The sequence below is a fragment of the Podarcis liolepis genome (genome assembly GCF_965112155.1).
Source record: "Podarcis liolepis genome assembly, chromosome: Z".
NCBI classification, from domain to species: Eukaryota; Metazoa; Chordata; class Lepidosauria; order Squamata; family Lacertidae; genus Podarcis; species Podarcis liolepis.
The window spans coordinates 9,110,717-9,134,636 of record NC_139570.1 but is presented as its reverse complement, the minus strand read 5'-3'; the positions used below and the strand labels follow the sequence as shown (position 1 = coordinate 9,134,636).

The 23,920-nt window shown below is 43.5% G+C and overlaps 1 protein-coding gene and 1 long non-coding RNA gene across 6 annotated transcripts in view; one reads left to right on the top strand and one right to left on the bottom strand.

The window, feature by feature from the left end:
• Positions 1–23,920, top strand: part of LOC310698897 — a 123,089-nt gene that overhangs the window by 79,996 nt on the left and 19,173 nt on the right. The gene's annotated exons all lie outside the window — the stretch shown is intronic.
• GPR50 (G protein-coupled receptor 50) overlaps positions 12,697–23,920 on the bottom strand; it is a gene marked incomplete at its 5' end in the record, with an annotated part of 74,170 nt that continues 62,946 nt past the window's right edge. For both annotated transcript variants that reach the window (XM_083486573.1, XM_083486572.1), the window contains one exon: positions 12,697–18,592. In XM_083486573.1, coding sequence (XP_083342699.1) covers positions 17,727–18,592 — 866 coding nt within the window. In that variant the 3' untranslated portion in view covers positions 12,697–17,726. The remainder of the gene's footprint in view (positions 18,593–23,920) is intronic.

Genomic DNA, 23,920 nt, shown 5'->3' with positions numbered 1-23,920 from the left:
CTCACAGAGAGGGTCAGATGCCAATCCCAGGGTCTGAGTATGTTTGTACGTGAAACGGCAATGGCCTGTGCAAAATGGTCTTCCTCCAAATGGTGGTTGTACCAGTGGCAAAGTGTGGGTTGCCAGTGCACGGGGGTGGGGGTGGGAGGGAGGAAAACGGGCAGAGTTCACATGCGCATTCAACTGCCTAATAGTGTATGTGTCACCCAGGAGATTGCAGCCACAGAAACAAGAAAAGAGGAGTTGTTCTGTTGTCTGGAGATGTCACGTACTGGAGAAGCTTTTTTCAGTAGAGACCAGCTACAGAAGCACGCAGCTGTATTGAGGCAGCACAGGGTGTTCACGTTTTGCTAACAATGTTGTGTCCAAGGCAACCGCTCCTCTGCTTTCCCCATCCTATGCCAATGGTTGATATCTCTGGAATGAAACCACTTTAAAAACCCATCCTTCTCCTTATGCAAGAACTATGGAAGGATTTACACTATGCATTTAAAGCACATTCTGTGCATTTTCGAAGCACATGGCTTCCCCCGCAAAGAATCCTGGGGACCGGACCATAATTTTCCCCTCACAGGGGCTACCATTTCCCTTGCTTACTGTTCCCATGATTCTTTTTGGTGATGCCATCTGCTTTAGACGTGTGTTGAATGGGCATTCAATGTTTGGTGTTCTTCTGCTCTATCTTTCCCATTGATTTCAGTATTTTGCAGAGCAGACGTCTTCGAGAATGCTGCTTGTAAACTGCTCTACAAATTAATCTGTGTCATTTTCTGCCCTGGTGCAAAGCAATTTTATTTGTAATTAATATGGCTCAGCCCTCAAGCAACAGTTCTCTGCAACTCAGTTAACAAACTCTTTGGAACAGCAAAAAAGAAAAAGCAGACAAATATTTGATGGCTTTGGTTGAAGCAATGCTCATATAAGGAGTCAGCGAAATCAAAGCTGACGTTGTCTTAGGAATGAGGTTTCACCTTTGGCTGTCTGAAACATTAGCTGCTGACACATCAGAAGAAAAAAGTGATGGTAGACCTTTAAGGTCATACTTCATAGGAAGAGGAGGAGAGCGAGAGGGAAAGAATTACGCTTTTTAAATATGACAGATGCATAACTCAAGGAACAGCAAAAGCATTGCAGCTCGGCCACTGGATCTTTTTGGGGGGTGGGGTGGGGGGATATTCATATAGTTCCAACAAACACCATGAATTACAGAGGAAAGAAATGAGCCTACAATCTCCACTCTGATCTCTGATCCCTTCTGGAAGGGATCTTATGGAAGAGATATTGTTCCAAATATGTGAATAGGAGATGAGATAGCAAATGGTTCGATACCACATTCTGACCATGGTAAAGAACATACAAAGCACAGGAATAGTTACAGTGGCCTTTAGCCAGCCTGGAGGGGTGGGGAGGAATCAACCTAATTTGGTAATTATTTAACTCTGCACTTTCTATGAACTGTAATAAATGTGCGTATACACAATGAATCACTGAGAGCTGGTCAGAGTAGTAGCTAAGAATGTGAGGTTTGAAGTTCCTAGCTCAAAAATAATCTCAGCTGTGGATACAGTGGTTGGACTTAAGCAAGCAACTATCTTGATCCTATGCCTATTGATTTGTAAATATGTCACACTGTGTTCAGCTGGACGTACTCTCAAGAAATTGGTCACCTGGGGATAATAACACTGACCTACCATACAGGGCTGCTGTAGGGGGAAGGGCTGTAGCTCAGTGGCAGAGCATCTGGTTGGCATACACAAGGTCCCAGGTTCAATCCCTGGTGTCTCCAGGTAAGGCTGGAATGTCCACTGCCTGAAATGCTGGAGAGCTGCTGCCAGTCAGTGTGGACAGTACTTAACTAGATGGACTGATGGTATGAATTGATAGAAGGCAGCTTCCTATGTGTCCAAGGAGCCCTGAAATAATGTTAGTGCAATATCGCTTAGCAGTGTAAAAATGAAGGCTAAGCTGGTTTTTCTAGATGAGGTATCTGCTGGGAGAGACGCTGTTAAGAAGAACAAAGGTGTTGATGACCAATCATCAGCTGCAACCCTAAATCTGAGTAACCTGATGATATGGCATGAATGTCACTGCACTAGTGGAGACAGAGATACACCTGTGGTACACAATGCTTACACTCTCAACAGCTCCCCCAGGGCAAGGGCAGCCCAGCCCATTCTGCCACCTGAGGCGAAACAGGAAGGTGTTGCCTTGTGAGTTGCCACCCCGCCAAAGCACTGAGGTTGCACAGCAGCTCCTTCCAGGGTCTGGTGAGTGCAACCTTCCTGAGACCCAAGCAGTGGCAGAACTACATTTTGGGGGCCCTGAAACTTGAACTGTCCTGGGGACCCCTTTGCAAGCAGTAGCGAGGCCTGGGCAACCACTGTTCCCTTCTTCAATGGGGTTCCATGGCTGATCACCACACTTTGCCGTATCTGTGCTACTGACTGTCAAACTTTGGGATTGTTGAAATATATACAACACAAAATGAATCAGTTTCACTCTATTCAGTGTGACTCCAGTTGGGTCTACTAGACCCAAAAATGTTAAGCAGGGGCTTCTGGGGCCCCTCTGAGATCAGAGGCCCGGAAGCTTAAGCTTTCATTAGTTTCAAAGATCTGCCCCAGACACATGTGAGCCATGAAATTTTGCAGGGTCTCACGAAATCTCACTGGAACCCAACCCAACCACTTTTCCTTGCTTCTTTGGACATGCTACTTGGATTCCACTGCTTGAAGTGGCTGCGTCAGTCTACCTCCTGGAAGCGCCAGCAACTTGAACATTTGCTTAGAGTAAAGCCTTTTGCCTAGCCGTACAGTTGTGCTAAGAGCAGGCCCCTTGTTACAGTAAAGCAGGTGTGAGGGACCTTTGGCCTTCCAGATATTGCTGAACTACAACCTTCACCATCCCTGGCCATTGGCCATTCTTGCTGGGGCTGATGGGAGTTGTAGTTCAGCAACATCTGATGGGCCAAAGGTCCCCCAAAGAGCAGTTTGGGGGGAGAAAGTGATATGATAAAGCCACGGGTGCCCAGTGAAGAAAGTGAATAAGGCACAACGTTCAGCCTCATATATGTGTCCAGCTGGGCTGATGCCAGCATCTAAATTCATCACCATACCACAACTGAGCCCATTTTCATTCATCAAGCTCTCTTTTGTCTCTTCATATAATTGTTGAAATGGCTTCCATAGCAAGCCATCTGCAATACTTTTGTTTTTCTCTAATTACCTTTGGATTATTAGATCATCCTTTGCTTCCAATATCTGTTGACAGGCATTGATACTGCCCGCGAGCTTGCTTTTAATAATAATTAAACCTCTCACAGAATTGAGTGTAAGTGCACACTTTCTGTGTTTTGTATCCCTTCCTAGATAAGCCAGCTTTCATTAAAAAGTATGTATTGAACATCATTTATATCTTAGGAACATGTATTCTTATAATTCTATCTTTTTTAAAATGTATTTTTATTAAAGATTTTCTTGATTTACAAAGGTATGTGCAATGTCTCTCCTATTTTTTTCCCATGTACCTTTTTTTTTTTTTACAAATCGGTTTCATTTGTTTAGGAAGAATAGGAGGAAAGAGGTGGAGGGGGGAAAGCTGAGTGGGGGTGGGGTCAGGTGTGATGTTTCTCTTTTACTTAATATATGTGGGGTTTTGTGTCAGCGTTGCTTGTGCAGGTTCTCAGCTGCTATGTACTCTTATAATTGAACAGTTTGACATCTAGCATAACCATAGAACAATTTTGGATTTCTTAAAAGGTAGTAAATAGGTAAAATAAATATTGTATTAAAGGCAAGTGATTAAATAATGTAATAATTGCTACTGTTTATCCTGCAGTAATAAACAAAGGAAAATTACAAAAGTGGGGAAGACAAATGAAGGTTTGGAATCCAAACTTAAATATTCATCATTCCTATATCTAATAGCAAACATGTGACACCTCCAGGCTGTCAGTATTTTGTGCGAAGGATTCGACCACACATTGGGGAATTTTGGTTTGTGCAATTAAAGCAGATTAAAGTGTTCAGTCATGCTACTGCAACAACCCCCCCCCCCTTTTTTAAAGCAACAGGTATTTGCAGGTAGGAAAGTGATGGGGAAATGCTTTGAAAGATGTGGCATGAATTAATGATTAACAGGAAGACGTATAACCACCTCCATAAGCAAATCAGGATGAGTGCAGTTTTGCATAACCTGCCTGCAGACAAATCTATAAAGATCTGATATAGCCTGTCTTTCATGTAAGCTTTGTGCAAATGGGGATGAAGTTGTAATACAGAGGTCATCTGAAGATCATCAGGACAGCAAAACTGGGCAAAACTAACAGACAAGGTTGTGATTTCTGCAGACTTAAGAGTGGTGACTCCTCATGTATTCAGAGTGCTCGTTCATTTGCAAATTTTAAAAAACAACAGCCTGAGAAGGATTGAGCTTGATCCTAGATCTCAAGTAAGCACGGAATGTTGAGGAAGGACACCCGTTAGGAACTTCCAGGCCTACAGATGTTGTTGAATGACAACTCCCATCATCTCTGACCATTGGCCATGCTGGCTGGGGCTGATGGGGGTTGTAGATGAGCAACATCTGGAATGCTCCAGATAGAAGGCTGACCTAACTGGTATTCAAACAACCGGATAGACATGAATAATATTTTCTTGATCTGCTGTGTTTTTAAAACTCTGTATAATTTGGTGAGTGGTCGGAGTGCAACGTTTGAAGTGCAGTTTAAATCTCCACCTTTATGTTTATTGTTCTTCGCAGTGCAGTTTATCAACAGAATATATTCGCAAGAACTAAAGCAAACTCCATGATCATTAAAACATTCAACATTCACACCCAAATAGCTACATAATGCCATCAGCCGTAAATATTCATAAATGCTAATGGCTACAATCCCTTTTTAATTGCTCAAGACAACTTTAATGAGGTTCTAGCTGGCAGCCAGCCAGATCTGAGGACCTGCCTTGTGTGTGAGAGTGCAGAAACAATCCATTTAACTAGCAGCAAAAAGACCAAGGGTGCAATCCTTGGGAATAAGCCCCACTGAACATAATGGAACAGTAGAATTAAAAGTGCCACCTGGAGACAGCATTAGGGAATCACAGTTCTTGAGTAAACAGAGCTGCTTAAAAATCCCTTGTAAATGTCCTCTGCATGCCTTGACTGAACGTACAGAGAGGGAAGTGTGGGATTGAGGTTTTTTCTCCTGTCTCTTACTTCCATATGCACATTGTAAGGTCAGAATGTTCTGCATGTCTGGTGTGCTACCAGGTCATAGGTGCCCGAGCACCCACAAAATTCCCCCTGAAGGGGCCGGGCACCCACAAATTTCGGTGCCAGGGCCATACATGCTGCCCCAGGCACCCACGGTCGTGGGGCTAGGCTGGCACTCCTATACCAGGTCTACTGGCCTCACTCTTTCCATGCTTTCTGAAGTCCCAAATAAACTGAGGAATCAAAAGAGCCTCATTATAGGAGACAAGACTGCACCTTTCTGTCCAGGCTCCTGCTCCACCTCACCCTTCACCTGATCATCCCCCTCCTCCCATGATCCTCCACTGGGGCTCTCCAATCCACATGAAGGTGGGTGGGGAGAGCTGGCATCCCTGCTCCCCACCTCCAAAGCAACTGAAGTTGGGGTGGGAAGGGGAGATTTCCCCACCTCCAACCCAGGTTCCCACCACTTAGCCCCTTTCTCTACTCCCTTCTCCTGTGTCAACTCAAACCAGATCCCCACAGGCTTCATGACTTGATACAAGAAGGTATAGATTTCTGCTCTGGACCATATTCTTGCAGAGCTGTCTCTATTCTGCTGCAGTTCAGCCTCTGAGAAATTTTTTACATGATTAATTATCATTACGCTATTCAGCACAAGAAAAACAGTGGGACATGTCCATAATTATGCATTGTTCTTTCCTGTTTCTCTTTTTATTGTGTTAAATTTTAATTGATTTCCTGATGAGTTGTGTGTTACAGCACTCATAATATTTTATATATTTTGCAGTTGTTTTTTAAAAATGTATTTTTATTAAAGATTTCTTGGTTTACAAAAGTATGTGCAATGTCTCTTTTTTCAAGTTACATTTTCTTCAGATCAGTTTCATTTGTTGAGACATTAGTGTTAAATTTGGAAGAAAAGGGGGAAGAGGTGGAGGGGGAATGGTGAGTGGGGGTGGGGTCAGGTGGTGATGTTTCTATTTTACTTAATGTATGTGTGGGGTTTTGTGTCAGTGCCGCTTGTCCAGGTTCTCTTTGCTATTCGCTTGTGTTCCTTTGGTGTTGAGAGAGGTTGGGGATTGGCCTAGGGTGTGCTTGTTCATTTGTGATTGGCTGTGGTGAACTTTGTTTTCATGTATGTGTGGGGTGGGTGGGCGTTTTGGATCAGGTCAGCCATATTGATTTGTATGCTGTTGGTGGATTCTTGTCGTCTTGTTGGGCTGTGTATGTGATAAAGGGGAGCCATACCAGGGTGAAGGCATCTTCTATTTGTCCCCGTGCAAGTTTCAGTTTATTGATTAATTTTTCTAGTAAGGCTGTTTCCCATACTATTTGGTACCATTGGCCCATGCTTACACCTGACAAGTCTTTCCAGTGTCTGGCTATGATGTTTCTGGCTGCTGAGAGTAGGTGGGTTATGAGTTCTTTGTTATGTGAGTGGGCATTATTATCTTGGAAGATGTTTAGTAGGGCCAGTTCTGGGGTTATTTCTAATACTTGCTTAGTTATTTTGCATATTTCTTTTATGGCTGTTGTCCAGAATAGTTGGATTTTGGGACACTCCCCCCACATGTGGAGGTATGTGCCTGTGGAGGTGCACCCTCTCCAGCATTTTGGTGAGGTTCCTGGGTGTATTAGCACTAATTTCCTTGGTGTTAGGTTCCACCTGTTGGTGAGTTTTAGATTGAGTTCTTTCCTTTTCGTTGATATGGATTTAAAGGGGAGGGGGTTAGACCACATTCTGGTCCACTCAGTGTGGTTAATCTCATAGCATTGTTTGTGAACTAAAGCAGGAGCAGCAGCAAACAAAGATCCCTGCAGGATTGATTTCCATTCTAGAGATGGGACAAATAAGCAATAACTGGCAATTTCTGTTCCTGCTTCAGTTTCCAAAGTAATTCGGAAACATCTCTATTGTAACTCTAGATTCCTCATCCTGAAAGGACTATGGTACCAGTTCAGACTTGGGAGTCTGTCCACTCTCTTTGGGATCTTTGTAAGAAATCAGAAAACTTCTTGACATGTCCCCTTGAGACTCTGCAAAGCCAATTCCTACGTCGGCTCCTAATGCTCCCCCTGTGCGTAAGCAACGCAGCCATGCGACTAGAATTGAAGATCGCATCCTTAGAAACTTGCCTGTGGAAGCAAGTCTTCAATTACTGGTTATCATTGTGGCATAGACTACCAAACCATTACCTTGTCCAATGCTTATGGCGAGATGAATTCTCCAGCCTTTGGACTAGTAAAATTCATGCCAAACTCCTGAGCTATGGAATCTCTCCCTCAGATTCCCTAAAACTAGACCAAATCACTGCTCAAAGACTGATCCGTCAAAGACTGGATGACATCGATTTACAGCGAAATTATATGCTGGGGGGGAGGTGTTTGTTCGCCCCAGAACATTGGTATCACTTTAACTTATTGTGTTCCATCATACCTCTCCTCCCTTTCGACTGTTGCCCATAGACTGGCCTTCACCAAAGCGAGGTTCAACGTTTTCCCCTCCAATGTCCTGAGACACAGATTCTCAAAGGGCCAAGACCCCGCCACGTGCGAATGTGATAAGGTGACGCCGGAGTCGCTCCAGCACATTATGTTCACCTGCCCCTTGTTCAATGTGCCACGGGCAAATTTGTTGGGATCAATCATACAGAAACTAGAGGGTACCCCACCAAAATTCCATCTTGCCCAAATCTTGCAGGATAAGGATTCCCACACGACCCTGAAAGTGGCTAGGTTCCTGGTCGCTGTCCTCTCCCAAAAGCGACGCCAAGGAGCGCTACAAGCTAATTAAGGCGTAACTTGCCTTTCCATCTTATAGTATTTTATTGTTATCGTGGTGTTTTAGCGTCTGTTTTTTCTTTTTTCTTTTTTTTTTTCTTTCCCCCCACGGCACAAGCTGTCACTTATGTGTTGTTTTTACCTGTATGGGCCTATGGCCGTAATAAATATTATCTTATCTATCTTATCTTGACATGTTATTGTCTTATGCGGAGGGTATTGTTCTGCAGAGAGGTATATTAGGCTAGCCCCCATCTGCAGTCTGGGGTGCTATTGTTTATACGCAGGCTAAGAACTGGAAATGAACTAGTCTTTACCATAAAATTTCTTTTTAAGGACAGAAACCCACAAATAGGATTGGAATCATCCATTGAAAAATGAAGTGTTATGTACCTGCTCCCCCACCCCCTGTTTCTTGGGGAGGAGGGAGGAGGAATATGAGAAGCATTTGCTCAAAAACCCAGAACTTGCCTATGATCCTAAAGAGGATGACGACCCCCTGATTTAAAATCAAATGGCTCTTTCCCCTGTATCAATGCAGCAGTAATCCCAAAGGCACAAAATACAGGCAACAGACACATGCTAGGTAAAAGGAATAAATATATCTTTATTAACAAAGCCACCAATCACACTTTGAAGGCAACAATCTGTATTCAGGTAGACACAACATCAATATATAATTTCATTTTCCCAATTTTTTTCACAGTGCAGATCAATATATAGTTCTCCCCTGTTTCATTTTTAAAAATCTTCTAAATAACAGTCATCAGCATCCTCTAAGAAAAAGTGTGATGCAATTACCTTCACCCTGCGACATATTTGTTCTTTCTCATTTGTAACTCTAATTTAAAAATAGATAAAATTTTGAGCAGTTTTACGCAAAGGGCATTTATGGACCATTTCACACATGTTAGCCCTGCTTATTTGTTCCATGTAATTGTTTATCAGTAAAGAGATAAGTGCTGGGATCAATGGTGTCTCTGTGGCTGTCTCCCTGTACCAGTCCAGATCACCACAAATCTGCCTACCTCTGAGCACACCAACCATGTGGAGAAAATAAAGGTGACCTGTGCATGAGAACCAGTGCTAAGGAAAATCAGGTTTCTTGGTATACAAGCAATAAGCAAGAACTGATTCCAAACTGCAGTCCTAGCTATAAATTAACCTAAAATCACTAGGCTCTTTGGAGTCTAATTAACAATTAAGGCTTACTGGGTTCTTGTGCAAAAAGCACTGGATGGACCTGTGCAAATCTCTCCAGAGATGTCAACAGAGTTTGAGGTTAAGTCAACACAAATTTATTCTCACCAGCTTTGGCCGACATTAACTGCAAGATATTCACCCCACCACCCTTTTTTGAGGGTGCTTCCGCATCAGGGGTGGGGAATCCTTTTTGCCCAAGAGGCCAGATATTTATGTCCCCTGCCCCTTTCGGCCAACTTTTAACAAATGGGTGGGATGCCCTGCTGGTCAGTCATCTGACATCATAACAACATCAGATCACCAACACAAGTCAAAGCAGAGTGCTTCCCAGTTGCCTGACAGCCTGTGGATTGTTGGGTGCTTTGGAAGCACTGAGATCAAAGAGCTTTGCAAGCCCTGTGCTCTGGGCCTTGCAAGTGCTGAGCATTGGTCTTGCAAAGGGCTTTCTGCAGTGCTTCCTGAATGCCAGACAACCAGCTGTTCAAGGGGCTTAGCCTATACTTGGTGCTTTGAGAGGGCTCCCTAATGTTGATTCCATGCATCCACATGGCAACTGGGCCAAGAGTCGCTCTGATCCCCATTCAGAAAAGTTGTGCAGGCATGACCACCCAAACTTCAAGGTGGGAGGGTCCAAGGACCTGGGGTAGACTTTGGACTCCCTGGGGATTAGAAATTAAATCTTCTTGTTTTGAGCAATCACAATCAGATTTTGAAATTAAGAAATGCATTCTGCAGCCCCTTTGTAGACTGGTAGAGCTGCAATCAAAATAATCCAAGGCCATTTTGCCACTGTGTTGCACTGAGATAAGCCATGGTTTGGTTCAGCATGTCATCTGAATCTCATGGTTCATCTGTCTCCAGACATAACACAAGCCTAATGTTTTTTTCTGGGAGAGCTAAACTATGAACCCAGGTTCAGATGACATGCTAAAGCCAACCATGGTTTAGCGCACCACTGCAGCAAAGTGACCAGGGAGGAGCAAATCAACTGGAATCTCATCTCCTGAACAAATGAGGGCAGTGTGTCTTATGCTGTAGAGCTTTTACTCTGATCCAGTTTAACGCCTTACCCTCTGCTTTGATGGGAGATACTAATGCATTCCTTACAACCAATGTGTCTGGTCTTAGTCGATCGTGCATTGAAACAGTGGTGCACGTGTTATTATACTGTTCATATTAATGTGGACAATCACTCCTTATATATTATACCCAGTGCTTTTTTTCTTTAAAAATGTTTAGGGGTACTCTCATTTTGACAGCAGAAAATCACCATTTTATAGTTCAAATCGGGGGAAATAAATACAGTAAATGGACAAAAGTACAAAGATTCACAACATGTTTAGGGTTATGTGTACCCCTGGGTCCCCCCGGAAAAAAGCACTGATTATACCTGTTTAAACCAAACCTCCAGGCAGATCTGATAATTTTAACCCTTCCCTCTTTCTGTCAAACTCCACTAATTAAATCACCACCAAAGTGGCAAACTTCTGTGCATCTGCACTTGCTACTAGAAACCAGGTGCTTAAATTGCCTTGCCAACTGCATGAGCACTTAGCAACCCATTCTAGTGTGACTGAATGTGCAACAACACAAAGACACACTTCCTAGCACTTTGCTGCGCTGTTAATTCTACATAGTCTTTTGCTGGCCTGTAAGCTGTAAAACTGTATTTGTTGATTGTAATTTAGTGGCTGATCTGTGATCCTAATAACAAAGATTCACTGGTTTATTGTGCCTTGCACCAACCATTTCCAACTCCCAGGTGCTTCTGGCACAAAACTATGTATATTATCTTACTACTGTGATACTTCAGAATAGTTTTTCTCAGAATAGACCCATTGAAATTAATGAGCATGACTAAGTTAGGCCCGTTAATTTTAATAGGCGCACTCTGAATAAAAATCAATTGGTTACTACTTGATGTGTCCTGAGATGTATGCTGTTCAGACCACTTAGTGGTGACCAGCTCCTGAGATGCTGCAATTGTTTGGCACGATTCCTAGAAAAGGTGGGTGCTAGAGATGAATTAAAGATCGCATTTACTTGGAGGAGCACAGTGCTCAGAACAAACAAGCATTGGTTCTTATAGATGCAGCAAAAAACCTGCACTGCCATATTGTTCATTCCACTTTGTAACTAATGGGTATGATATACAGAAGCCCTGCTCCAGCAGCTACTGGATACACACAGAAGAGGCTACTTCAAATATGTTGAGGGGAAATCAGCTTTGGAGAAAACAGACCACTTGTTTTCTCCTGCTCTGGAGGTAGGTCTCGAACCAATGGCTTCAATCTCTAAGGAAGGAGATTCCAACTAAACATCAGGAAAAAACCTTCTGACAGTAAGAGCTGTTTGACAGTGGCAAGAGGTTGTAGACTCTCCCTCCTCTGAAGTTTTTGAGCAGAGGTTGGGTGGCAACTTGTCAGGGATGCTTTTGCTGAGATTCCTGCATTGCAGAGGGTTGGGCTAGATGACCCTTGCAGTCCCTTTCAACTCTGCAGTTCTATGATTCTATGATTGTGCCCCATGGAACTCTGGCTCGTAGCAATAACCTTTCCAGCTTTTGGCTCGGTTTGACCTCACACCTAGAGGAAGCTATTGAGCGAAATGAGGGCTCTTATATCTCAGCCTCTGATGGGTTTGGGGAGCTGCCAAAGAGTCATTTGGCAATTCACTTCTGATTCAAACAAGCTGAAGTGCTCTTCAGAAGGCCCAAACATCAATTGCTTCTAAATGAGACTTTGCATTTAATAATCCCTTTTCTTTCTTTTACGTAGCTGGCAGGTGGAACATCAAAAGTTTTCTTTTTGTATCTTTCTCTAAAATTTCTTTTGCCTTCTCTCTCTTTATTTACGGTATTTCTTCTTCTTCTTCTTCTTCTTCTTCTTCTTCTTCTTCTTCTTCTTCTTCTTCTTCTTCTGGAGTTCCATGTCTGGGGCCTTTTATTAAAGTCTATAAACTGTATACTCATGGAGGTGGTGGATGATTTATGGAGGACCCTGGGTGAGAGACAGGGAAAGGTAGGTTTCCCGGGATGAAAGGCTGGGAGGAGCTACAGTCTGTAAGGGCTAATAATTACTTTTAAGAGAGGATCCATATTCCACTTATCTGATTTGTATTTATGTAGTCACTATTTTACTGTGTTATGGAATTTTTAAATTACAAATCTCATTCGAACCTGCCTGGTTAAAAAAAAAACAGAACCAAAACAAAGCTAGATTGCATCAGCCCGGAGGGCTGTAGTTATCAGACCAGGGGTAGAGAAAGAATCTAACTCTTTCCTTTCTTAGCTCTACTGAAGTCCTTATGAGAATTCTTCTTCTAAAATTGGCATTGACTTTGGGGGGGAAATCCTGCATAGGCATTCTCTCCCCTCTGCACAAATACTAGCTTAAAAGGAGGTGTTTTCTAACTCAGTGCAATCTGTCTGGTTTCTCTGCCTGGTTGCTCAGTCAACTTCTCTAAATGAACCATTTAAAAAATAAATTTAGGACCTAAAATTCAAAAATTAATTTATGATATGTCTAAAATTACAACATGTGCCAAATCAATCAAATATTTAGCAATTCACACATGCATACATTATTTCACATGAACTATAATCCAATTACGAACATATAATAAAAATGTGGAAAACCAAAAATCTCTCAACTTTGGGTAGAGCAGCTACAATTCAAAAGGTGTTTTTAACCTTGCTTTCTATTTTTATTCCAAACCTTATAAATGATTGAAAACACGGCAACTTACAATAATGACTTTTATTTTCCAAAACCGAAAACCTAGACCAAGGTAAATCCTTTTTTTATTAAGCAGAGCTAAATCCAATGAATGGAGTACACCTAATTTATATTTCTACTGCTCTGCATTTCAACTGAGACAATTATTATATATAATAAAAGGGGAACTGAATCAACACAGAATAGACACTGAAATTAAACTTTCCAAACATCTCTCATTAACAAGCTCTTGCATTTAAGGATCTTAAACCAAATCAATTGAACTCTTTAACAAATCCATTTACTAATTGTACTATCCAAATATGGACAATCTGACAATGTAAATTTGCACCTATTATGTCTCCATTAATCCTATTATCGTACCACCCAGATTTTTTTCCAGCAAGGCAATCTGAACACTGGGAATCCAAAGGTTTAGACACATTACAAGTTTTATATACGAATAATCAACCAATATCTATTAACCTGATAACATTAACTTTGTCAAACATTTACACAAACTAGATTTTAATCAAATTCATACTTTTAGTACAAAAGAACATTTAAAAATACAAGCTTTGAGACTCTTAAGGCGATTTTAAAATTTATTAAGCATAATGGAGGTGGAATGATTAGTTTCTAAATTGTACTCTAGCTTATGGATCTATGGATATGGGAACTAGATACTGGCACACAAATTACAGTGGTACCTCTGGATGTGAACGGGGTCCGTTCTGGAGCCCCATCCACATTCAGAAGCTAATGCAACCCACGTCTGCGCATGCGCGGTTTGCGATTCGCCGCTTCTGTGCATGATGCCATTTAGACCATCTGCACATGCGCAAGCAGCGAAACCCGGAAGTAACACGCTCCGTTACTTCCGGGTCGCCGCAGAGCGCAACCCGAAAATACTTATCCCAAAGCTACTTCAACCCGAGGTATGACTGTATTCCCAAGGATTGGAATAAAATTTGGGAATTGTGACCCTTAAAATCTGTTTCCGTTTTTTTCTTAAAATTATTACACAGATGGTATCACACTCCTTTGCAAAGGTAAAAAAATGTTTTCTTCTATATCACCTAATTGTTGGAGGGGTTGCAATAAACTTTGTACATATTTTCATTTAGGGTAGGAATGTCCATTTGTGAAAGATTTTTGGAATTTGATTTTGACAGAAATAATAGATGTTACTAAAGAAACTATTGTTTGTTGCCAAAATCTAATGTTATTGAATATTTTTGTGGATACCAATGTAAATATATTGTCAGAAAGAATGGGTCTTATATATTATCTTGGCAGCATAAATAGTAATTGCAACTCAGTGGAAACCAGCCCAAAATCTGACACTGAGTGTTTGATGCCACTCACTCTGGAATATAGATGCAGTGGAGAAAATCACACATAATTTGAGATTTTAACAAGGTCTAGGTTCTCCAGGGACATGGGTGGCGCTGTGGTCTAAACCACTGAGCCTCTTGGGCTTGCCGATCAGATGGTTGGTGGTTTGAATCCCCACGACGGGGTGAGCTCCCGTTGCTCGGTCCCATCTCCTGCCAACCTAGCAGTTTGAAAGCACATCAAAGTGCAAGTAGATAAATAGGTACAGCTCCGGCGGGAAGTTAAACGACGTTTCTGTGCGCTGCTCTGGTTTCGGCATTCCGTTGCGCCAGAAGCGGCTTAGTCATGCTGGCTACATGACCCGGAAAAACTGTCTGCAGACAAACGTTGGCTCCCTCGGCCTGTAAAGCGAGATGAGCGCCGCAACCCCAGAGTCGTCTGCGACTGGACTTAACTATCAGGGGTCCTTTACCTTTACCTTTAGGTTCTCCAGACACCTTTTATACGATTTGAAATTCTTTACAACATATACAACATTGCTTTCAATACAATCCTTGTCACAAGCCTGTCAAATCCGGAACTAGGCTTGATAATCTGATGAAGTTGACAGCCTTTACTTAGACTTTGCTATTCTAACTCGTGTGCAACTACTCATTCTGCATGCCTATTTTATGGTTTTGTTTTTCATATTTTAGTTTTTGTCTGTTGTTATAATTGTCCTTTCTGTTTGAATTACATTGGGGAGGGTTCAGTCTCCCCTTCATTCAGCCTCTGGTTCCATTAATTATCACCCCTTGCTGAGGCAAATTGCATTTTTTAAAGAAACAAAAAACAAATACACCATTTTGCAGGCTAGATAAGACGTATTTAATATCACCTGCAGTTTGCCCTTGTGTGTGTGGCTGTAAACCAGTTCAAAATTCAAGTTTTAGTAAGACTGCTGTATTGCAGATTATATATCTATATGGACAAAGGGGAGGCTGGTCGGGCAAAAGATTCCTGCATTGTAGGGAGTTGGGCCAGGGGGCCCTTGTGGTCCCTTCTAACTCTACAATTCTATAAGTCTAAGGTGAGGTAGAGCCCTACCGTTATTTTTTCTGCACTCTAAAAACCTCTGTAGCAATGCCATACTCATAAATTTCCTATAACTGAGGGTAGAGTGCCAGCAAATTTGTCAATTTGAGCTTCTCTCTGTTCTTCTGTTCTGCAGCCTCGTTCAAGTTTCCACATTTCCAAATCAGCTTGAGCTGCTTTAAAAGAAAAGTCCTCATGAGAATTCATCAGCCTTTTTTGTGTGTGAGCTTCTCCTAATATACATTTCTTCCTATGGGAAAATAACTGCTCTCCAATTTTACAGCAATTTCTCCCCAATTTCTGATTTTTGTCAATCAGAATTGATCTCAACTGATTAATTCAACCAATTTGTTGATTAAACATTGGAGAGCTAGCTAGACTTCTGGTCTTTCCCAAATGATAGGATTTCCCATACCTGGGCTTGCAGAGAGAGGGCACAGTGTTGCTTAGGAGAAAGACACACATCACAGAAAGCAAGACAAATGACCTCCAGATGTTGCCAGGACTATAGCATCCTAGAAATTCATTGTCCTGGCTGGTGCTGATGGGAGTTGGAGTCCAGCAACACCTGCAGATTCCTCGCCCTGGATATAAAGAGAGAACCCACAGCATAACCCTCGGCTGCCAGTGAACCTCAATTATTCCCAGCTCTGGAACTTGTCGTGCTGGGTATTCATACCAGCAAATCATATGCCAGCCCAGTCACTGGTCTTCCCTTTCCCAGCATTCCTCTGGTGGGAGGGCTGGCTGGCTTTCTTTATATTTACATGCAGTGCATGGGCAATCATGCAGATATGCATTCATCCATCTGTGGCTTTATTTTGTTTTCCAAGTGCAAACTCCACCCCCACACCAATGCAAACATGGTCCAAGGATTAGGGGAAGGGCCAGCCAATCTGTGCCACACAAAGCTGCTTTTTGTTTCAAACTTTCTAAATTGACTCTTCCCTCCCCTGCTGGGGCTGAATTAGACACTTGAGGAATAGGTACATTCTGATGGACCGCCACAGGTCCTGCTGTTCTAAACATGTCACTGCTGTATTCACATTTAAATAGCAACCCATCAACCGCAGGTTAAAAACTGATTTGATTTGCTTTTTGTCCTGCTTTTTGGTTAAGACACTTTAATTTTTAACAGCACAGGCATACCTTTTTTATGTTTTGTTTTTTTGCTATTTCCTTAAAAAATAGGCACACTTAAATAATACATTGCAAAAGGTTTGTTCTTAAGAGCATATATAAATAAAACAGCCTTTCTACAGGTGAGCTCATCCTCACTGTTTTACTGTACAAGCCACTGTTCTGGGCATACCTCTGTATTGGAAAAGCTGAGAACAGTGGCTCATACAGAAGCCCAATGGGCAGCCTCCTTCCAGGATGATTGCTGTGAGGTTACATGAGCCCTTAATGGTCTGTAATTCACCTTGCATGCCACATTAGCAGCCATCTCATGGCACACTAATGTATCCAGTCTGGCAAGGACACAGCTCTTTGTTGCTAAGCTTTAAAGAAGAATTGCTGGAGATATATCATCAGGTTGGTGGCAAAACACTGGTTAACACATACAGTAATCTAATATAGCGCAAAGTTGGTCATGCGGCCTAGAGCTTTTGCACACTCCAGCAGAGGCACACCAGAAGGAGCAGAACGTGGCACATCTGTCGGTAGAACACTACAGAGAAGGACAATGCACAAAGTAGCACATTCTCAAGGCTGTATGCACCCTTCTAGGAATGCTTCTTGTCTTAGGGAGTCATCGCATATGTGCAGCACACGCATCCCAGATCGATCAGGCACACTGTGGAAAGCAGCATTGAAGAGAACAACAAGACAGGCAAGCACCATCCTGCAAATCTTTACACAAATCCATGACTTCAGTGGGAATGTGAATGAGGTGTGTGTGTGTGTGTGTGTGTGTGTGTGCGTGCACGCACATGTGTGTGTGCACTAATGCTGAGAGAGGATAAACCCACAGGTGAGTGGCAGAGCACATGCATTGCACGCAGAAGGTTCAATCCCAGGCATTGTTCGCTGAAAGGGTGGGATAGACCTCTTGGCCCCAGATGCTGAAGAGTTTGGTCAGCCAGAGCAGAGAGTCCTGGCCTGGATAAAAGGGTCCAGTTGAGCTTAAGGCAGTTGCCCCAAGGCAACCTTGTAAGCTGGTGGCCAAAGAAGGCTTCTTGCTTCAAAAGTGTATGCTCTTTCTCAGCAGAACCTAGGAAACCATAAGCCGACTCTCACAAAGCATAATAACAAGCCCATTGTTTGAAGAGAGAGAGAATGAGACAGAAGGTGGTGGAATCATTTGTACGAGTCAAATTTGGCCCTTGTGATAGCATGTAGAAGATGAGCTTTACATAGTGCATATGGACAGAGTAGAATAAATAGTCCTTCTATTTACAATAAGATTTCAGCCTGGTTGTTGTTTGTTCCGGCCGGGGATGGCTTGCTTTTAACCCCCTCCGTCCCACCTTTCGAGGCATCAAGAAAGAGCAGGCGTGGACTCCAGAGGCCAAGGAGGATTCTCTTGTACTCCTTCCGGAAATTCTGGTTGAGAATGCCGTATATCACAGCATTGAGGCAGCTGTTAAAGTAAGCCATGAAGTAGCTCACCACAAAAAGCCACTCTGGAATCTGCGGGATGATCTTCGAAGGGTTGATGGAGACCGCCAGGCCGATGAAGTTTAATGGCCCCCAGCACACTGCAAACAGGACAAAGACCACAAACATGGTCAGGAAGTTCCGCACGTCAGCCGTACGCACTTTCTGCTTGCAGTCATGCCTCACCCGGTGCTTGACCTGGATCACGAGGATCCAGATCCGAAGGTAGCAGAAGGTCACGATGGAGAGAGGGATGATGAAATGGACCACCACCACAGTGATGGTGTATGACATGCTGACCGTCTGAGCAAAAGTGCATGAATAAATCCTCTGGTCATACTGCAGGGAGCCCACGAAAAGGTTTGGCAGGATAGCCACCAGGGTCAGCAGCCACGTCAGGCAAAGGTAGCCGCAGGTGTTCTTCAGGTTGAAGAGCTTGTCATACCGGAGGCTGTGGCAAATGTAGCAGTACCTGTTGATGGCGATGGCTGTGATGTTGAAGATGGAGCCAATCACGCTGAGGCCCATGAAGAAGCCGCTGATCTGGCAGTGGATGTCGCCCATGGTCCATTCATTGTGGAAGATGGCGGTCAATATAAGAGGGTAGGGATAGACAGCCACCACCAGGTCTGCCACAGACAGGCTGACCACAAAGATATTGCCTGGGTGGGGGTGGGGAGAGAGATGAAGAAATAGTTAAACCCCTGGCTTGTGTAAATATTAATATCCAAAGAACATCTGACCCAGCTTTCAGGGCACATCACCAGCTTACAGAAGAGTTCTGAAGCATAAAATTGCACCAGATTTAAACTTCAGCCACTGGTTTAAAACTGGTAGCAGCTAATAAAAATTGTACGGTATTTGTTTCTCTGACTTTCAAGTTGTGGAATGAAGAGGCCAGGCGAGAAAAGCACTGTTATGGGAATATAGCTCTGTAGTGGTAATCTTGGGCAGGAGTAGCGAAGAATTCTACTCAATACAAAGTGATCAATTCAATCAACTGCAAATTCCTCCACTCCCTTGGGCACCCAGATCACTCCAGTTGGGTATTTCTGATTCCTTCCATTGGCTTGCCAAATGGACCCATTCCAAGAATCTGAAAATATAAGTTCTGAGTTGAAATTGTTATTTAGAAGCCATACTGGTTTTGTAAACACACACACAGGTTTTGAAAAATGCGGGCCAAGAGCTAATAAAAATATATAGAAAGGTCAACTGAGTTTAAGAAAGCAAAGGGGGTAAAAGCTAAGAAAGTGAAAAAGTAAATATTTAGTGTGGTTGGGGAGGCAATAAAAGTGTTCTGCAAACAGATAATAGAATTTGGCATACAGACAGAAATAAGCCTGCCATATGCTCCTGTAGCCCCAGAAAGATAAACACGAGAATCTTGTTGTGGACTATAACTTTGAAAAATTTACAGAAAACATATTTATCTCCAGATCCTTCCCATCACTGATCTTCACTTTCCTGCTGCCCACACATTTCAAGTATTCAGCTGGGAAAGAACTATAAAGTTCCTTCTGTTGTTTGGGAACACAACAACAAAGAAGCCACAACAGTTCCAATCTTGTGCTGTTGGGTGTGCAGATGGATAAGGACATAGGAAGCTGCCTTATACTGAGACTACGGGGCCCTTCCAGCTCAACCAAGTCTACCCTGATCATCAGCTCTCCAGGGTTCCAGGCAGCAGCCTTTCCCATCCCTACCTGGAGGTGTCACAGACTGGGCCAGGGACCTTCTCAGTGCAAAGAAGATCCTCTACCACTGAGCTATGGTGCTTCCCAGGGTGTGTGTGAGAGAAGAAGTAGCCCAGCTCAGAAGGAGATAAGTTCAGGAGAGTGTAGAGAGAATTAGGCTTTTCCAGGGCAGACCCAACATATTGTGCTGTCTGAAGCAATAAAGAAGTCAGGCTTGCTACACTAGCAGGTCCTCCCACTCATTCCATTGAGTGGAGCTGTAGACTTCTGCCCTAAAGTCCTGCTCAGATGAGCAGGTGACAGCAAAGGCTGCAAGATTTTTTAGCTGGAGCAATCAGAATAAGAGCCACTATTTGACTATTGATTAAAAACCCTAAAGTGTATTTTATATAATTTACTTTTTATGTCTATTCTTTGTATATCGTATCGTTGATTTATTGCTATGGCCGATGGCTGAACACAAATAAAGATCCATTCATTCATTCCTGCTCAATGCCCTGGGCTCAGTGCCCTGGGAGGTGGCACGTGAGGACTTTCTAGGCCTCTGGTCTATGTCACTATCAAAAGGATAGGCAAATCTGTCAATTTTTCCAATCTGGTAGCCAGAAGTAGAGAAGGCACAAGATACTGTTCTGTTGCAGAGGCAGAATACAATTCTTCAAGTATTTATCCTGGGCCTGACCAATCTAGAGGCTTCATTCAGCCTCCCAATCAATCACAGAGGCTGTTCCACAATGATGAGGACACAGAGGTCTTAGCCTTTGGCAGAACTCACCAAACAAAGGCCTCAACCTCGGACCTCACAGTTCCCTGTTCAAGGCAGAGGAAACCCCTGACAGCACTGCAAATGTTTAACCTGGCAGAGGGCAAACGAGAAGCAGAGATTCACAACCACTTGAAGATAATGCTCTTTCTTATTCAAACACTGCAATCTGTCAATGGACACTGAGAAAAGTGAGACTGGCATGTGGGATTTCCTAGTACATAGCACTGAAGTGAAACACGAACGGGCACTGAGGAAGTACATGTCACTTGAGAGGCAACCATTAAATTCATGGGATCACATGCCATTCATCACCATCAGAATGACTGAAGGCAGCATACAAGGAGCATTCGCAAGAAGCTGACATAACAATGAAGGTTTGCTACAGCAATCCATTTGGCACTGACAACACTCTCTATAAATTCTGCTCAAATGAGAGTCTGGAATGACCATGTGGTTATGAATGTTCTGCACCACCTGCAATCTCTGGCAAGCAGTAGCAAGATTCCAGGGGTTCCATGCATTCACCCAGGGTTGTGTTTCTACTGGGAAAACCAAGGCACAGCCAAATCTAATGTCTTTAAGAAATATAGGGTTTATTTTACACATATTTAACACCTGAAGTCTTCCATGGAGGGGGTGCAGAACATTATACCCCAATAGTGTCTCTTGTTGCCCCTCCCATAACTTCAGCAAGCTTAACTTCAAACCAGCAATCAGTGACAGTTTCTGGTCTTCTGTAAGAAGCTGGTAATGCCATAGATCTAGAGTACCAGAGTGTGTTAATGAAAAATTGAAATTAATAAACAGCAGTCTAAATCACAGAGCCTAGGGCTTGCCGATCAGAAGGTCGGCGGTGTGAATCCCCGCAATGGGGTGAGCTCCCGTTGCTCGGTCCCTGCTCCGGCCAACCTAGCAGTTCAAAAGCACGTCAAGTGCAAGTAGATAAATAGGTACCACTCCAGCGGGAAGGTAAACGGCCTTTGCGTGTGCTGCTCTGGTTCGCCAGAAGCGGCTTAGTCATGCTGGCCGCATGACCCGGAAGCTGTACGCTGGCTCCTTCGGCCTATAGAGCAAGATGAGCACCGCAACCCCAGAGGCGTCCGCGACTGGACCTAATGGTCAGGGGTACATTTAACTTTAGCTTTTAGTATTTAGATAACATTTGGCACATGTGGGGGGGAAATGCAAGCTGCAGAACTGTGCCAGACTAGGAATTCCTTGGTTAGTTTATGCAAACCAGCCTGGCCAGGCTAGCTAAGTGCAAAGCCATTGAGAAACACTGGGCCATTAAAAGGGCATTTGGCAATGCAGAAAGCGACCATTCTGAGGAGTGGACAAAACCAGGAGATCTGGGAGGTTGCCAAGGTGACGGGTCATGATGTCACAAAAACAGGTGTCCTTTTTGAAATCTAAAGATGTTCTGAGAACAAGGAGGAGGAAGTGGGCAAAAGTAGCTCTAGCTGGAGAGGCTACACCAAGAGACCAGGTGCCATGACTGACTGCAGCTCTGGAGCCAAGCTTGCTGAAGCTATGAGAGGGACAATGAGAGACATTATTGGGGTATAATGTTCTGCACTCCCTCTACTGAAGACTTTAGGTGCAAATAGGTTTAAAATAAGCCCCATATTTCTTAAAGGAACTAGCCTCCACTGTGACTCAGTTTCCCCAATGGAAACGACAACCCTGGTTGAGTGCATGGAACCCCTGGAATCTTGCTGCTGCTTGGCAGAGATTGCGGGTGACAAGAAACCTTCGTAACAATATGGGAGAAAACCCCATTGACGTTTGCTCTGATTCAGCGGTAAATATTGTGTTTCCCTGGGAGAAAGCAACAAGACTGCATGAGCCCTAAGTTAGGTTGCTGGTGGATCTTGCCCACTGCTGGGTACCCCCCAAGTGGCAGAAGCTCTCTAGAAGCAAGGACTAGAAAATCCTTCTGCTGCATAACTTATGGCAGCCTTGCCCAGGAACACCACAATGTGTCTTATGTGCCTCATGATGGATTGATAGGGCAGGCAGACCTGCAGAGGCTGCAGACAATGAAAGGGAATGTAATTTTCTGAACTCTGAAAGTGTTAAAGGTTAGAAATAATGCTGTCACCTGAGTTCACAGTTACATTTCTCAACATATGAATTTTTCCTACTCAGCTGTGTTACAAATCTTGCAGCATTCCCTCCCTCCCCCACCCAAAAAAAGTTCTTGCACTTAGAATTTGGAATCAAAGGATTACAGAATCATAGAGTTGGAAAGGACCCTGAGGACCACCTAGTTCAACCCCTGCAATGCAGGAATATGCAGCTGCCCCATACAGGGAATGAGTCTTTCTTTCTCTGGTGTCTTCAGTGTTGCACTGGTAACATCTTAATGCCAGGGACACTTGGGAATGTTGTTTTATAGGGCTTCTAAGAGCTTAGTACAGGCATATAGGCAAACTGCAGCCCTCCAGATGTTTGGAACTACAATTCTCATCATCCCTGACACTGGTCCTGTTAGCTAGGGATGATGGGAACTGTAGTCCCAAACATCTGGAGGGCTGGAGTTTGTCTATGCCTGGCTTAGTATTTGCAACAGGAATCTTAAGGCTTACCCACACTTCTGCTTCTCCCGTGCCTAGAAGGCATGGGATCAAGCAGTTTCCCACTTGTCCCTGCCACTTCCTTTGGGAAAACTGCTCTGTAGCACTGAATTGGAGCAAGCGTCAATCTGGGGGAAATCCAATTGATCCTTGCTCTGATTCAGCCTTAAGGAAGGGGTTTCCTGTTAAATAGAGGGAATGATGGATGAAAGACACAGCTCTGTTAGATTCACAACTCTTTATCACAGCAGTTAGAACTGCTCCTGGAGACAGACAGACTTGCATATGTATATGGCTGCTTTATATAATACTAAGTAACTTGTAACAATAACAACTCCCAACTAGCTAACCAATCAGTGAGCTGCAGTTCTCAGTCCTTCATCTGCATACTGGTGGCCCTGAGTGAGAACTGCAGCTACTCTTAATACATAACATTTCCCCGGGGGAAGTGGCAGGACGAGCAGAAAGCTGGATGAGCCCTCAGAGACCAGATGCCCCAGGGCTCATTGTTTCTGAGCATTCACATTACAACATGCAACATGCAAGGAGCCTTGGAACATGTAATTCCCAGGGCGACTGTTGATCAGAGTGAGCACTCTCGTGCCCTGGGAAGATTGCATTTCCCAACATCTGTCTGCTTGTGGTTCTACTAGAGCAGCACTGAAGGCATTCAGGGGCAGGGGATGTTGTGAGTATTCCTAGTTACCACTGCCAGATGATAACTGGAAAGGAAAGAGAAGGGGGTGGGGCAATGTAAGTTTGGAACTGGCTAAGAAGTTTTTAGAACTGTTTTCCCAGGGGGTTTGCCCAACAGAAGTTAGATTCAACACACACACACACACACACACACGAGAAACTTCAGCTCATCACTGCTATGCAAGTTTAATATACTTAAATTCAGGCAAATAACCACTTTCCTTGCAGGAGATTTCCATTGGGAACCCACCTTTA